Consider the following 16327-nt stretch of genomic DNA (forward strand, 5'->3'; position numbering starts at 1 on the left):
TGCGTCTGGCCAGCCACGGGCAAAGTCTTTACCTTCAGAGCCAAGTTGTAAAGTTCCAACAGGTTTTTGAAGTTAAAAATTGATTATGTGTCCGAACCCTACCTAGGAACCGTGGGACTGAATTGCAAAATAGGGCACAGACTGGCACCCTCACCCAAGATCAGCAAATAAAGGAATATCAGAATCCATGATATCTACTTTCATGTCAATATTACTAAACCATTATATCTTGATGCCAAAATGTCTGGTCTTAGGTGATTGTATGTTTCTGTCTTGGTCGTTGCTGCTGTGGTGAAATTGTGGTTGTGTTTGCGTTAGGCTGTCAGGATAGTTCACTATACTGGATTATATTAAACTACGTGACATTCATTCAACAGACACTGTTGTGTGACCTACAAATTGCATTGCATTAGTGCATAATTTTGGATTACAAGAACAGCAGTAATTGTGGGATCACACCTGGTCAAGAAAAACTGTTAATAAAGTAACTACCTCATCACTTGTACTGTTAGCATAAAGAGATGGGCCTTCAGGCTGTGTTCAGTGGTGCCCAGAGTTTCTGTTGTCCTAAACACCATCCGAAGAAAAGCAAGTCCTCTTGTGTTACACTGTTACTGGCTATGTAAAAAAGATCCACGTCACCAAGATCAAGCTTGCCCTATCCACTGATACCAATAAGTTAGTTCCCAATGCAGGTCCATTCTTACATAATTTCTCTAAAACATGTGCTGTCAAATCATTGCTTCTTTAGACTCTGAAGTACACCATTTAAGCTCACGCAACTTTGGGTTCGAGCAGGACACTTCTTGGTGTAAAATGGAACATAAACATCTTATTGAATGAAATGCCTACTTCTCTAGGCAATGGTAAGACCAATCATGCACCACCATGGTAGATGCTAGCCACACCCACGACTGACAAGATCCAAATTCAGTATTTTCAAGTACTTTGAAATGGAAATTAATTAATTATTTAAATACATAAAATACAGTGAGCTACTTAAGATTTGGGACAAAGACATTTTTTTCTTGATTTGGCTATGTACTCCATAATTCTAGATTTGTAATTCAAATAATCTGTCTTGATTAGTACTTTGTCTCATGTCCTTTGCATGCAATAACTACTGTGAAGTCTGTGACCGATAGACATCATCAGTATTTTCTCTGGTGATGCTCTGCCAGGCTTGCACTGCAGACATCTTCAGCTCCTACTTGTTTCAGGGGCTAGTTGCCTTCAGTTTCTATTCAGCATATGAAATGCATTTTCAATTGGATTCCGATTGGGTAAATGACTTTGCCAGTTAGGAATTTTCTAGTTTTTGGCTTTAAAAAACTCCTTTGTTGCTTTAGCATGAAGGAGTTTGCTTGACTTGGCCAAATAAGATACACATCAAAACTAATTCTGCTGCTGCTATAAGTAGTTACATCTTCAATGAAGACCAGTGAGGCAGAACCTGTAGCAGCAATACATGCCCAAACAACACCCTGGCTGCCAAACAGTTCATTTTATTAAGCCTAAGGTTTGTCCTATGTTTCTGAGTTGTTTCTTATTTCTCAGCCTCATAATGGCTTCCTTGACTGACATTGGCGCAACTCTGGTTCTCATGTTGACAAATGCCAATAATAGACTCCTAAAGCAATCAAAAGCCTAGATTCCAGACTAGATACTGAAAGTTCTCTTATACCCGCACTAAAGAAGCTACTGAACGCACCTATAATCATAAACACCTATGAAGCCACTTGTCCCAAACATTATGGTACCCTGAAATGGAGACTATGTATACAAAGTTTTGTCATTTTTATAAGGTGATGCCAAAACGTATAAAAAAAATACCCTTTAATAAATTCTGCGAATCTGCACTTTAACCACATTGTTACAAATCTAAAATTGTGGATTGCAGAGCCAAATCAAGAACAAATAAGTCCTTGTCCCAGATATTATGGAGCTCACTGTAGTTCCATGTATGAGTTATGATGCAGGGAGGCGTTTAGAATTACAAAGTTTCCTGGGAGTGGCAAGGTTTTTTGTGAAGGCTAACCATGTTATATAATGACTTCCTATCTACAGACTGCTGAACAAACAGCTGCCAGAGTGCATAAACCCCGTTACAATGTTTGCTTTACAGAAGTCAAGTTCCTCAAAACTCAATTTATTAATGACAAGCAGTTCAGAGCTGGGGTGAAGCCACTGTTGAAAATGTGGCCCTTATGAAGATGTTCAGATTAAACTGGCCAAACACATTAATACATCAAAGCCTTGAGGGTAGTGGACATGGCTATTGAGATGTGTGTCTTGCTAAAATGTTGATTTACACATAGTAAGCCCTCATTTATGCTAACAGAGCTTAATCCAGTTCTTAGAAAGATGGCGGAAGGAATTTTGGCTGTGTTAATAAATACCTTAATGACAGCGCTACGTCTACGGTTAGGGCTGGAAAGTCAAACAAAGAGAGAGTGACTTGCCTTAAAACAAACAGAGACAACCGCATCTAATTATTTTCTAAAAGGGAGTAAACATACAGGGCTCTGAATTAATCAAATATTTCAAATGGTAAACTTGCAGGAGTTGAAGATTTATTAGATATCACCTGTGGGGCCTAGAACAGAGTTGAACATTTCAACTACATGTTGCAGTAGCATACTTGCGATTCTCAACATGTATTGTGCAATGGCGCTGGAGCATAGATGCATTCCTTCAGCTGTCATATCTCTGTCTTTCCCTATCTCTCCGACGGGTAAGTTTATATTGGACTCATGTCTAAATAGCGAAGGAGCATTGAGGTGTGAAAATGTCTTAGTGTGCACAGAGAAAATTGGAGAAAAGCATTGACAAAAATTTCTAAAAAGATGGTGTTCTTAAAGGGCCGGATGACAATGGAACAATCTCAAAATGTCTGGGACGTAAGCATTCCGATAGTTCATAGGTAAGGACTGGATTTTTCAGTTATGACAACTTGATTACTTTCTAAGGATCCAAAGTGCACTACACCCCATTTGTCACTGAAGTGGCAAGTGAATGGGAATAAGACAGACACATGTGGTGTAACTATCTTTGTTTCTGTGCTTAATTCTGCCTGCACATAGCATTTAGCATTTTTTAGATGAATGTGATCCCACACCTGATAGATAAGCAAATAGTTCTCCAGAACATTCTTTAGAAGCTCATGTCACTGTTACGCAAGAGTGTGGTACAACACACATCCTCTTGAATGCTGAACACCAGGTAAATACAAATGTTTGTTATACTGAGTAGTAGCAAAGGAGTTCATCATCTCATAAGCATCTAAAGACTTGCTATGAGGAAAAATGTTGCATGAGACATTTCAATACATGTCTGACAATGTTGAGCTGTGACATTCCTAATCTGCAGTAAGCAGTCGACCTCAACAAATCTTGACTACAGTTCAGGTGAGAAAAAATGCCCCTCTCTGTAAGATATGAGCTACAGACTGTGAGCAAGGACTTTGGCATGTCGACCCTTTTGAAATAAGAGGCCTGGAAATGGGTACTGTAACTGTAAAGTCAGAGTCCTGTAAGAAGGTGTTAGTCAGACTAAATTGCAGTGAGTAGACCCTTGTTATGCAAAGTCCGCATGAACCTGCTTTGTCTCAGAGGCTGGTGTCATTGCTGACTTCAGAAAACCCGCCAAAATCAGGAAATCTACCGCGGAGAGTCGTTAAGTCGTTACGGAAATCGCACACCTCCCATACCCCAATGCCCCCCCCAACCCCCAATTATAACTCCAGGCAAAAAAAAAAGAAATGCTATAAAAGGAATGGTTTTTGCTGCACTAATGCTGCAATAGCTTGTGGCTGATTCTTGTAGTTCCCACCCCCTTCAGTATGTGGGTGGGATTATATTGTGTGGACTATGCTACTACTCTTTTATCCCCACCCCCATCCAAACCCCCACCCCTTCCACTTCTGTGAAGAGAGCTGCACATTGTACCTGGAAGCCACATCTCATCACACCTGCCTGCACTCTCACTGCCAGGGAACTTTCAGACTCAAGCGAGCCTTTACGGTCTTAGGCGACGTGGTATGACTTTGAATTGCAGAGTACTGGACTGCCGAGTTACAACTCTGGGGGAGGATATGTACACAAGCTGCATTTAGAACCTGCAAGAGAGAAGATCTAACGATTTACCGCTTTTGACTAACACTCCTGCCACTGAGGTGAGTCAATGGGCATTTCCTGGTTTTTGATTCATAGTACTACACAGTACTACACAGATCACACAGATCTTTAAAGCATGGGGATGGGCTAATGTCATAACTTCGGCAATGAATAGACCAGCGAATGCACCCTTCGTGTCAGTCTGCTTAGCATGCTTAAGTGATATGTCCCACTCCCTGGGCTCATCCTGTTCAACCACAATTAGATCACCACTACCTCCACAGGTCTGACACTTTCAGTGTCTGCTGGTATCAGTCTGATTCTGGCTTCTGGACATTCAAGCTTGATAGCACAAGTCTGCATACCCAGCAAAGGGAGGGACATGGAAGAGACTTTAAAATGATTGGCTCTTTATATACTCTTTACCTCAGCAATAGGTAAATGATTCTAACAGCATTACAATGAAACCTGACATCTGGGACCACAACTCAGATCCTTAACCCCTAGACCACATAATAAACTACATGATGCAGAGCTTTTTCACTGTGTACTATTCACAATCAAGGTTATTTGTCCATATTTTGGTTTTACCCATTAGTTGATAAGAGAAAAGCTGAGCACGTGGTGAAATAATCCACAAAGGGTTTTTACTGTTTTTATCTTTTCTTTAATGGTTGCTTTTATCTCAATATAATGGCAAGTTAAACATTTGTAATCTCTGCAGTGGCTTTTTGAAGAACTGTAATCAAGCTGGTAAAGTTGTCAACTTGCATCCAAATGAAAAACAAAATTGTTTGGAGCACTACTGCGTTAACTCGCAGTGGGGAGGATTTAAAAAGCACAGATGATCCCCATCTATGGTCTTTTTATACTGTAGCTTTAATCATTATTCTCCAAATAAAACGTCAAACAGACAAGAGCTCTTTCTTACAACCAAAAAACAAGTTATTCATTGCACCAATTTAGTGACCTAGGAGGGCAGGGGATTTTGGAAACATTGTCTTCATAGCTGAAATAAGTTCAACAATTGTCCCTTCTGCCTAGAAAAGGAATGCAGTTACCTCTACTCCCCTCAGGCTCATATGAAAACTTTAACCAAAACTGTTTCAGCTCAAGAATGCGGGTCTACTGTAACGTACATCAACCTGTTTAAATGGAAATAAAATTAAGTAAACCAAAAGCATGTTATGAAACTGAAATGTCCCTGGGTTATATCACAGTATTATGCAAACTTTAATGGCAGGAAAGAGCATGCCTTTTTTGTTGTCCTGGATGTGAGTGTAAGACACTATTTTTTATTTGGTAACTGAGGCAAAAAGGCTATATTTTAACACAACACCCACTCTGAAACACGATTGTTCGCAGTTTGTTAATGTCAAAGCTCAGCGTAAAGCTTTACAAGATGTCTTGCACTCATAAAGCTGCCACAAATTATAATTTAGTCATTTAGCAGGTGCTTTTGGCCAAAGGGACTTACAAAAGTTTATGTTTTCAAGGCATTTCAGAGAACTAGCCAATTAAAAAAATGTAAAATGCTGTTTTGCAAGGAATGAGGGACTGTCTGAAATTGGCCCAGTTTCATTAAAGACCATGTCGAGATAACCACCTCTTAGCAGTTCCTTTTTCTTGTTCAAAGGCCACAAATTCATCTGAGGATTCCCCAAATCCTGCAGAGGGTGCAGTCAATACTACCTTCAAATATAAAAATCATTCCCTCTCTCAGCCAGGAAAAGAGGTGCAGTAATGCCAGTCAGAACAAGCCCAGATTGCGAAATAGCATTTGATCACCAGTTTCTCAGTTTTTACAGCAACATAAACAAAGAGACAAAGCCAATAAATCCACAGCCACAGGAAAAATAATTAACAGCTTATATCAGTTAAAACATAAACAGTCACCCTCAGATAAAATAACTCCTCCAGGTTATGCATTAACAAATAATGAACATTGTTGTTCTCCTTGCCATATGCATAGGTTCAAAAGCTGGCACCTATCTGTCTTGCAAAACTTACAAACCTTACTCAAGAAATGTACTACGGAACACAAATAATCATACACTGGGTTCAGCAAAAAAGGAACTCCTTTCCAAACTACAAATTTGCTCCAAAAATTGGTACAGAAATAATGATAACGTAGTCCTACATCATTTTTTAAGTTTCATTGGTACTACCAGTGAACAAATCTCAAATACAATAATTAGACTCTAATGTCTCCATATGCATGTCTTTCCATAGATCCGTGCCACTCGCTGTAAGATGGAACACAATCTCTGAGCCATCATCAAGCTTGTGCTACGATCCCCTCAGTTATCCTGACTGACTTTCACCTAAGTCGCCACCCCTACCTCAAGATGCCTTTGAAGACATCACTATACCTGAAGTCGAACACACTGCGTTCCAGGAAGTCAAAGCGCAGGGAGCCGCTGTCTGTCAACATGATCAGCCAACCACTTGGTGACTTCCGTCACCTTTCCCACATCGGGATGGACTCCCATGGCGATGCCTTCGGTGACCTCTCCTTCCTGAAAAGAGTGAACAGCCTGCCCAACGAGTCTCAGCTCAACAAACTGGGGCTGGACCCAGACAACGTCCCACCGCCACCTAAACCCCCCCGCCTCGAATCTGGGGAAGACGCAGAGCCCCAGGGTCGCCACGGTAACCAGAGGCATAAGAAGTGCCACTCACTGCCTCTGCTGGACAGTATAGAGGCAGATGAGCTGTCCTTGGTGGAAGATCAGCCAGGCTTCATGGCTGAAAGGGAGGCGGAGCCCACTCAGGATCCTCCCCCTGAGCCCCCTGCTCCTGAGGACGACCCCCCCTTCTCTCTCAATCTGGACCTAGGCCCCTCCATCCTGGATGATGTCCTGAGGGTGATGGACAAACTCAGGCAGTGATGCTATCTCTGGTTTCTTACCTACACTAGGTGGTGGGCTTATTTCTCAGTTGCCAGGAAACAGTAGCCATAGTGTGCAATTCTCCTTATCCATACTTTTGTATGATCTGTGCTTGATCCTAATGTGAACTACTGTTGGCTGGCTGAGAGGAATGATGTGAGACACTATTTGCTGGCTGTAGTGATGCAAGCCACTATTGGCTGGCTATTTGGAGTGATATGAACTATAGTGTTGGCTGGCTAAGTGGCAAGGGAGTATTCTTTCCTTTTTCCAAAAGCATACTGTCAACATTTGACCTCTCTTGCGGAACTCTCAAATTTCCACTGAACACCTGGATCACCATTGCAAGATAATCACATGACACACTGAGATATGCACAGTGAAAAATAAGTTTTGAGAGTTTTTATGTGGACATACATGTGTGGTGATTGTCACACACAATGTTTGGACTGCAGCTTTAAAGACTGTAGAAGAGGTCAGAGACAGCCACTCTCATGATAGTAACCTATTTTAGATTTAAAACATGGATTTATCACGGAGATACCAGGAACAGCTAATGCTCTTATTGATGGAATCTAAAACTGTACATTAAAACACAATAATATGACAGCAATGCCAATTTGTGTTGTTCCTCTTAAAACCTTCCACGGGGACGAGTAGAATGAGGATGTTTAAGTACAGTAAGCTAACAGTTGAGCCTTTATGGAGTTCCTTCAAAATAATTTTTCATACACAGCTTAAGGGTGGTAAAGAGTAGAAATGCCAAACAATATTAACAGTGTTCAAATGGCACTATTTCAAACCCAGGAGGTCAACATAAGCTAGACCATGGTTAATTAATGAACCAGCTTATGTTACTAATGACTTCACTGAGCAAAAATACCACCGCAGGTAAGACATGAACTTTACCCTGTTAAAACATACCCCTTCCTGCTATCCTGTTAAATGATTGTTCCAAAGGTTCAAAGACAAACCCTCTGTACAAATAGGTGCCTGTATATGCAATCAAGACATTTCAGTGCTTTGATTATAACTGTATGTGTCAAGGTTCAACATTTTTTAGTTTCTTAGGTACAGGGGGACATTTCAATGTAATACTCCTTGGGAACACATTAAAATTAAATGTGCCACTTATATGAATCCTAATGAGGCCTGTCCACCTGTTCAGCACTGCACTGCCTCATCCCATTATCCAGCACTTCCCACACTGACCCTCTTCTCCACAGCAAGGCCATTGTGCCAACCTGCCATCATGGGAGACCAAAGAGGGTTGATCTGGGAAACATCAACAAAAAAAAGTTATTTGAAAATCCATGGGATACTTTTAAGAGAAAAAACACATAGGAATCAATACATTATAGAAGATTTTAAAAGAAGAATATATAGTATAGTATAGTATAGTATAGTATAGTATAGTATAGTATAGTATAGTATAGTATAGTATAGTATAGTATAGTATAGTATATAAAAGTATTAGGCCACCTGTTTTTTTTTTTCCTGCCATTTCCCAAACTTTTTGGTCCAGGGTTAATGGCTTGCTCATAGCAAGGGTTTTTTGTGCAGTTACACAACTTTTAGTCCAGCAGATCATAGTTGCCATTTCATTGTAGTCAGGGGAACCGGTTTCTCTCTAGTTGAGTTCTTAGTAGATGTGGTGCAGATTTACACTAGTTTCTCTTGTAAGACACTACAAAACATTTTTCGATGGCCTTCTGAAAGGAAAGCTATTTCAAGGAAAGTCGTGTCTAAGATCATTTTAAAGTAAAAGCCATCTTTCTCTGTTATTATAGGTAGAAATTGAAAAAAAAGTTTGAACTTTGGTTTGTCATTCAATTAATCATTTTTTAAAACTACTACATATATATATGTGTGTGTGTGTGTGTGTGTGTACTTTCCCACAAAGATTTTAGAGCTGTACAAGCAATAGTTAAAAATTTTGGCCAATTACTGTTAGCTAGCTTCCACACAAAACAGATGGCAACCACAAAGTTGTTGAACAACAACAACAACAACAACACAAAATAACCCATCCATGGGGCTTTATTTTGTGAACAGGTGAAGTTGTATCTGAATTCTGTGTGTTTACATGAAGTCAGAAGGTACAGAACTTTATGTTTTTTATGGGCAGAAAGCCTGTGGTCATTGTGGTTATTTCTGTAAGAAACCCTTAAAAGTGCCAAACTCTCTGTGCTGTATAGGTATGGGGCATGCCCCGCCAAGCTGTAACTTGTATGTGAGTCAGAAGTAAAAGAATTCTGAGAAATATTTTGTGGATAAAAATACAACCATCTGATAACACTGCTATTACTTTTCAGCCACTTTGGACTTCTTCAACTTCAAAAATTGGGTTATTAGTGGAAAAAACACGTTGAAACCAATACATGTGGTTCACTGAGTGTAGTCTAATACAATCAGCTCTAAGGGTATCTCAAAAGAGGTATCTGTGTCGTGTTCTTTCTTGTCCCATCTTGATGAAGAGGAAAAATGAAGCACTGTGCTGATTTTATGCAATTACAGTGAACATAAATGGCACAGAAGGTGCCTTATATGCCTTATATAAGCCTCAGCTGAAATAACATGCACTGACTATTCAGTATCCTAACGAACACAATGGTGGCACCTTTACAGCACAAAGTCTGAGGTTTGGGCGCAAAGTGATTTTGGATTGGCAGCCTGGAGAAGGCTGCATGAAAAGCAAAAAAAAACACCTACACACTCTTCCCTCCACAAGTCTGAGGATGAAAATATGTTGACTCATGACAGTGGGTAGGACAAAGGCTAGGGGTAGAAAAGCAGTCTAAAGCTGTTGTACTGAACTTTGGAACACAGAACTGACCTGCGGTCTGTTTCAGATATTTTCACAAAAAAATTGCTTACACAGGTTTAAGGTTTGGCCTACTAACCTGAAGTGCACAAAGCATGCCATCTACTGGTGAAAATGCTAAATTGAATACCACTTTCAGGTGAGCAGCTTCATGGAAAGGGCCAGGGGTTCCTTAAAGGCATGTAGTATGCAGGATTTTCACCTTAAAAATATTCTAAAACAACCATGTTCAGTCATTACTATGATGCATAGACAATCTGCGTGCACTTCTGCCCAGTCCTTGCTTGTCTGCCTGTATTTGTTATTCTAAAAGGTTCTCAAGATATTTCTGGGTGTGGCACCTTTTTCTTTGTGGGCTGTATATGAAAAGCATGTGACCAATAGAAGAAGAAGGAGAAGATGAAGAGGAACTACGTATGGATTGGCTACAGTGAACGGTGCATTTTCAGCTGGGTTAGTGCTGAAGAGAAAGGGTCACCTTGTAGGCTAACGTAACTCTCTCTTTGTGGGTGGTCAGTATTTTGGTTAGGTAGCTGTAGTTATTAGCTAACTGAATGTTATGTTTACCAAGGTTAGCTGGCTAGCCATGATGGCCCAAGATTTTGCTGTGGGTCTAATATTTTACAAAGTAACAATATAAGGCTGGAGGATAATATTACAATTCATTGCAATCCTCTTGGATCCTATGGGCTAGCTAGCTATTGTTAGCCAGGTAATAGGGGTGAGCCCGCCTGTCAGAAAATCCTACTACCACATTTTTCTGGACATGATTGCAGTTTAACTACTACACACCAATATCCTTGGTCAGAGATACACATTGCATTTTTAAATTACATTTCATATCACAATAACCACATATAATGTAGTCTGAAGCAATTTACGGATTTACCTTTAACCATTGCACTTTAACCTTTCCTCTGAAAGCCCACTAAAATGAATACCCTTTGGCTGAGGGCCACTCCCAAAATCTATTAACTTTTGAAACCTTTAACCAAAAAACATTACAGACTGTATTGCAGTTGATATTTTCCCAGTTGTAAACTGAAGCATTTCTACATCATGATCTTGTTACAGGCCATCATCAGAAGTAAAACTAACGAGGGTGCTGTGAGTGTGGTGCACCCATACAAGCACCCATGGGGGGCCCTTTGAGAACCCAAACATAGACACTAACTTTGGCCTAATTTACGAAAAACTTTGTTAACGAATGTTGAAAATAGACAAACATTATGTATCAGTTGAGTTAAAAAAAAAAACAATATAGGTGTTCTTACAAAATGAACTACATAAAACGTGTGATCACTCTCTAGCCTCCAAGTTACAGCATGCCTGTTAAGCAATGTTCTTTGTATTTTTGGGTGGGGCATTGTATGGTGGGGCTCTCAACATATAATTACATGAAAAAGTATTCGGTCACTTCCTGATTTCTACTGTAATTGCATATTTGTCACACTGAGTGGTTTCACATTTTTACACAAAATGTAATGTTACACAAAATTATTTTTAAAAAATTATTTCATTTATTTCATGAAAAAAGTTACCAAACACCCATATCTCACATGCGAAAAAGTAATTGCTCCCTTAGTTACTCAATCAACAAATTAATCAAATTTAATTGAAAATTAGACTCAGCTGATTGAACACAGCTAGGGTTGATTGCAGCCAGCCCTATTGAATTTCAGCCTCGCTCATATTAAACCTTACCATCAGAGTGAAGTAGTCACCACAAAGTTTCTACAAGCACACTATGGCACAATCAAAGAAAATTCAAGAAGATGAGAAAAAAAAGTTATTGAAATATATCAGTCTGAAAAGGCTTACAAAGCCATTTCTAAGGCTCTCAGACTCCGTCAAACTACGACGAAAGGCACTATCTCCAAATGGATAACACTTGGAACAGTGGTGACTCTTCCCAGGAGTAGCTGGCCTGCCAGAATTTCTCCAAGGGTAGAAGGACAACTTGTCACAAAAGCTCCCAGAAGAACATCTAAAGAACTATAGGCCTCTCTGAGCTCAGGTAAGGTGCATGACTCCACAATAAATAAAGATACAGGGCAAAAATGGGATTCATCGGAGCATAGCAAGGGAGAAACTACTGGTAACCAAGAGAAACATCAGTGTCCTTTTCACATTTGTAAAAAAAAAAGTCTATATAATAATAGAGGAAATCAGGAAGGGGGAAAATACTTTCTCATGGCACTGTTTCTCACACCCATATGCATGGCAGGCTACGTGCAGTGTTGCCAGATTTGAAAACGGTGAACATACTCAATCAGAGCCTGAATTCCACCCAATCGTGAAAAAAAATTGCTCAATATTTTGAAAAATAACAAAAAATCCAGAGGAATTACATGCAAACTGCGAATAAGGGGGGGGGGGGGGGATGTTACTAGCTTGTTGATGAGGGGAAATGGTTGTGATTCTTGGGAGACACAGCCTGAATGCATGTACTGCACTATAAATGTAAATGATTACCTTAAATTAAATAAGATAAAAATCTTCCCAATATGAGAAAAAATGGGAAAATTATGGCAACCCGCCCAAAACCACAATAACATAGAAAGTAGCCCAATCTGGCAATACTGGCTACATGTAGACCTGTCCCTGTCCATCATGTGATTGTACAGTCAAGTAGGTGCCTAGTATAAAATAAATTGAAACCCATTACATTTTATTTTGCAGGCGATGCACAAAAGCGCAAACATACAAACATAGTTCAGATAAAGTACAATTCTGTCATAAAGTAACAGCTCTCCTTAGCCATGAACATCAAGTCTAGCACACACCATGAAGCATCAGCTAAGTTTTAATGCTAAGTCTGGAAAGCCATGGCAAAGTCTTCAGCTAGAAGTGCTGGCCTGTAGTGCTGAATCATGTCCTGAAGGCAAAAAGGGCTGTCCTGTTGGCTGCGGTGTAGGCCAGAGTCAGAACTTTGAACCTGATGGTGTCCAGCAGCCAGTGGAGTGACATGCAATTACTAATTACCAATAATTAAGGCTGAAGACAAATTGGGCAGCTGCATTCTAGATGAGTTGAATTGGCTATATGGCACAGGCCGGTAGGTGTCTTCCACTTGCTCTTGCTGTTACATGATACAGGTTACCATTAGGCTCTTTTGTTAGTGGTGGAAGTGGGTCTCAGGGAATGCCTACAAACGGTTAGCAATGTACTTGACGCTCATAGCTCTGTTACTCTGGGACTCCTCTGTTAAAGTTCCACAACTTTACCACAGGAGTCCCCCACAGGTCCACTCTCAGTTCCCTTCCATTTAAGAATATCCATCCACATCGTTCATCAAAAAAAAAAAATTGTGTCACTGTCCAAATACTTACTGCACTATGTAGTAACAACACTAGTGCTTAGAGGCTGGCCATGTGAGTAAAGAAATGGCAGAAACAACGATTTGGTCTAATTAAAAGAATAAATAAATAAATAAATAAATAAATAAATCCCAGGGACTGGGGAACAGGAACAAAAACAAAAAAGTAGTTCTTCCTGGACCAGGGTAGATGTGTTGCCAGACTCTTGCCCAATTCAGTTCTTGTGACATGCAGAGGGGGGAAAAAAAGTTCTGTTTTACAGGCTTGGTCTTCTTATGGGCTGGGCAGAGACCACGTTCTGCCATTACTCCTGTCTCCCGGACTTTCAATTGCTCTTCTGGTAGACAGGCCAGCCTCTGATTGCTGATTAGTTTCTGCTAGGTTACCTCCAGGACGATGTAATCAAGATTGATTTTTGTCCCAAATGACACCTGGCTACTCAGTAGTGCCGGTGCAAATATTTTGTGTTTTCTTTCTTTGGTATTTAGTTATTCTGGGCCCTGTTTCACAAAGCAGGACTGCTGAGTTAGCTGCATAGCTCTAACTGCACTGAGAATCCTCCCAAATCTGGAACATTGAATGAAAAAGAGATGTTCTGGATTTTACTCCGCATAGTGGTCCAGCTAACTCTAATCCTGCTTCCTGAAATACCCCCCTGGACATTTATTTAGAACTGGGAGGTAAACATGGCATCGCATGTGGAATAAGTAACATTAGCAGGCCATTTGTCTATCATAGCAAGAAAATATACTTCAAAAGTGAATGACTTTTTCCAAGAAGTTATCTGTGGCCTAGCCTTTTCCCTATTGTTAGCAACTTTGTTTTCTTTGTTAGTGAAGTTGGCTACGCATAACAATAGCTAGATAGCATGCATGCTGTATTTAATTAATTTCCCCTGATTGAAATACATGAAGGTGAATTACCAAGATAGCTAAGTTGCAACTATAAACAGTAACAGCATTTTCCATAGGAAGGGAAGTCATCTTGACAGAAGAACAGAATTCATTGCAAAAGCTACCCAACCTCGGTCATCTAGCTGCATAAGGTAGCTAAAAGTAATGTTACTTACAGGTCCAACAGAAAACAGGCCAACCCTGTGTCGCTTTTCATCTCCTTGGCAAACTTCAGCTGGCACCACCAAAGAAAAGTAATTCCAAGATTGACTCTAGCTATTGAACGAGCCCTGTCAGCTTGTCTTTTTGCTTTACTGTAACTAGGCTTCTTATCATCTGACATTGCAGCAAACTAGCAACAAACGCTTTGTCGGAATCTGATCCCAAACCACAGACTCTGTAGCCACACCCACCCTCCCTAGTTCCTACACAGAAAAGAGCACCGCACCCAGAAACGTCCCAAACACATTTTAGAATACAAATACAGGTAGAAGGTGCACAAATTCAGCTAAAGTGTGTAAAGACTGAGATTACCAGTGCATCATAGATATGCCTTAGTATAGTTCTTTTATAATATTTTCAAATAAACAAATCCTGCACAGTCTGCCTTTAATCCATAAGAGGCAGCTATGGAGTTATTTAACATTCTACTTTTATTTTGTTTAAAAATATACCTGTAACATTAAGTACAATTAAGTGTTTAGCTGGAAAGATTCACACTCTAGGTCATGCACAGCTATTGGCTAGCAAGAAAACAATCCAAAACAGATGTATATTTTGCGTGCATGCAGCTTCCACAAATGAAAATACTGTTCTGGGAACATCAAGGATCAGCTTTCGAGATATTTCTCAGAACCAGCTGTGGGTTTATTGTCATTATTCCCAGAAAAATGTGGGAGGCAAAGACAAATGCAGATTCTTGTTAACTCACTGGCAGGTGCAGAACTAAGAATGTCTCAGACACACCTTCATCCCAAATGTTGACACAAGGCAATAGTCAATGACTACACAAACTACTAACACAACTTTGCACTTTTCCTGGCCCATATTCGATTTTCTGCCAAACCAAGAAACCTGAGCAACTGATGTTTTTTTAACTAAATGCTACTGGAAGACTGAAATAAATGTCACACTTGTAATGGATGATTATAATAATATAGGTAATAATTAAAATATGGGATGTGTTTGTGTAGTGGGGAGTAGGTGCTGATAATTGTTTGAAATGGTTAGTAATGGACTGAAAGAGAGCCATACAACTTAATCATAAAATCTGAAGATAAGGAAAGACTAGCCCAACCCGAAAAAAACTCTCTTCAGAAACGTGTATGACAACTCAGTCAGATGTAAGTTTGCAGAGCAAACACATAAAAGTGTATGAAGCCACTATAACGATTCTCCATTGTAACAAGGGCTCTTGTATGGAAAACAAGAACTAAGATGCAGGGATCCTGTTGGTGCCAAGCCAAGCAAGTCAAATTTGTAGATCTAAAATGTATGATTGTAATGCACTGGGGAGTATAAGAGCATAAGAAGCTCCTGAATAACAATCATACGTTTTAGATTAGAGGAGTTAAAAGTTCACATAATATAGATTGTGTATGGTGATCAACACTGTTTTTATTTGGTTGTGATATGGCCAGATTTGAACAGATGACACCAAATTCCCAAAAATATTTGAGCTGCGTGAATTTTATGCAATTGGTTTGCTGCATTAAAAGCCAAGCTCATACATGGAGGGACCCTAATCTTTTCATTTTTTTAGGATCAGTCCAATGTTTTCCTGAAAGCTGTAGAAGTCTTAAGATATGGTTTCATTTCTCTTTATTATTTCTTCAATATCTTGCCCTATTAGCCATGTGGGTGGAAAATTGTGATTTTAGGAACCATGTCTCAGGTTCCAGTGATGAAAGCATGGTGAATAATGTTAATTTGTCAATGCCACTCTACTGAATTATTGGTTTTCAAGGGCAAACAGGCTGGTCTGCCATTGGTAAGCCACCATGTTCCACATTCTGCCATATTAGCAGTCTACCATGTTGGGTCAGTCACAGTTCATTCACCATCAGTATGTCAACAATGTGGTTTGCCAACACAGCCAATGGCTGTTTCAGAAGTATGTCTGAAAAATGTTGCATGCTGATCATTTCCCGTAAGAAATATTAGCTTAGTTCTGATATTTGTTTCCTAGTTCAATAAATACAGCAATATCCTATTGACCATATCATTACATTTGCATGCAACATAACATTAATTCAAAACAACAGTTCAGGGATTTGGATACTGG

General features: G+C 39.8%; 1 protein-coding gene across 1 annotated transcript; it reads left to right on the plus strand.

Moving 5' to 3' along the window:
• The first annotated feature begins 2777 nt into the window (after window positions 1-2777).
• LOC135257107 (cdc42 effector protein 2-like) lies at window positions 2778-8146 on the plus strand. Its single transcript, XM_064339541.1, has 2 exons — window positions 2778-4174; window positions 6348-8146. Exon 2 carries the CDS (start codon window positions 6464-6466, stop codon window positions 7004-7006), a length of 543 nt encoding a protein of 180 aa, XP_064195611.1. The 5' UTR covers window positions 2778-4174; window positions 6348-6463; the 3' UTR covers window positions 7007-8146.
• Window positions 8147-16327: the final 8181 nt, after the last annotated feature.

Source organism: Anguilla rostrata, chromosome 6 (genome assembly GCF_018555375.3).
Source record: "Anguilla rostrata isolate EN2019 chromosome 6, ASM1855537v3, whole genome shotgun sequence".
Taxonomy (NCBI): domain Eukaryota; kingdom Metazoa; phylum Chordata; class Actinopteri; order Anguilliformes; family Anguillidae; genus Anguilla; species Anguilla rostrata.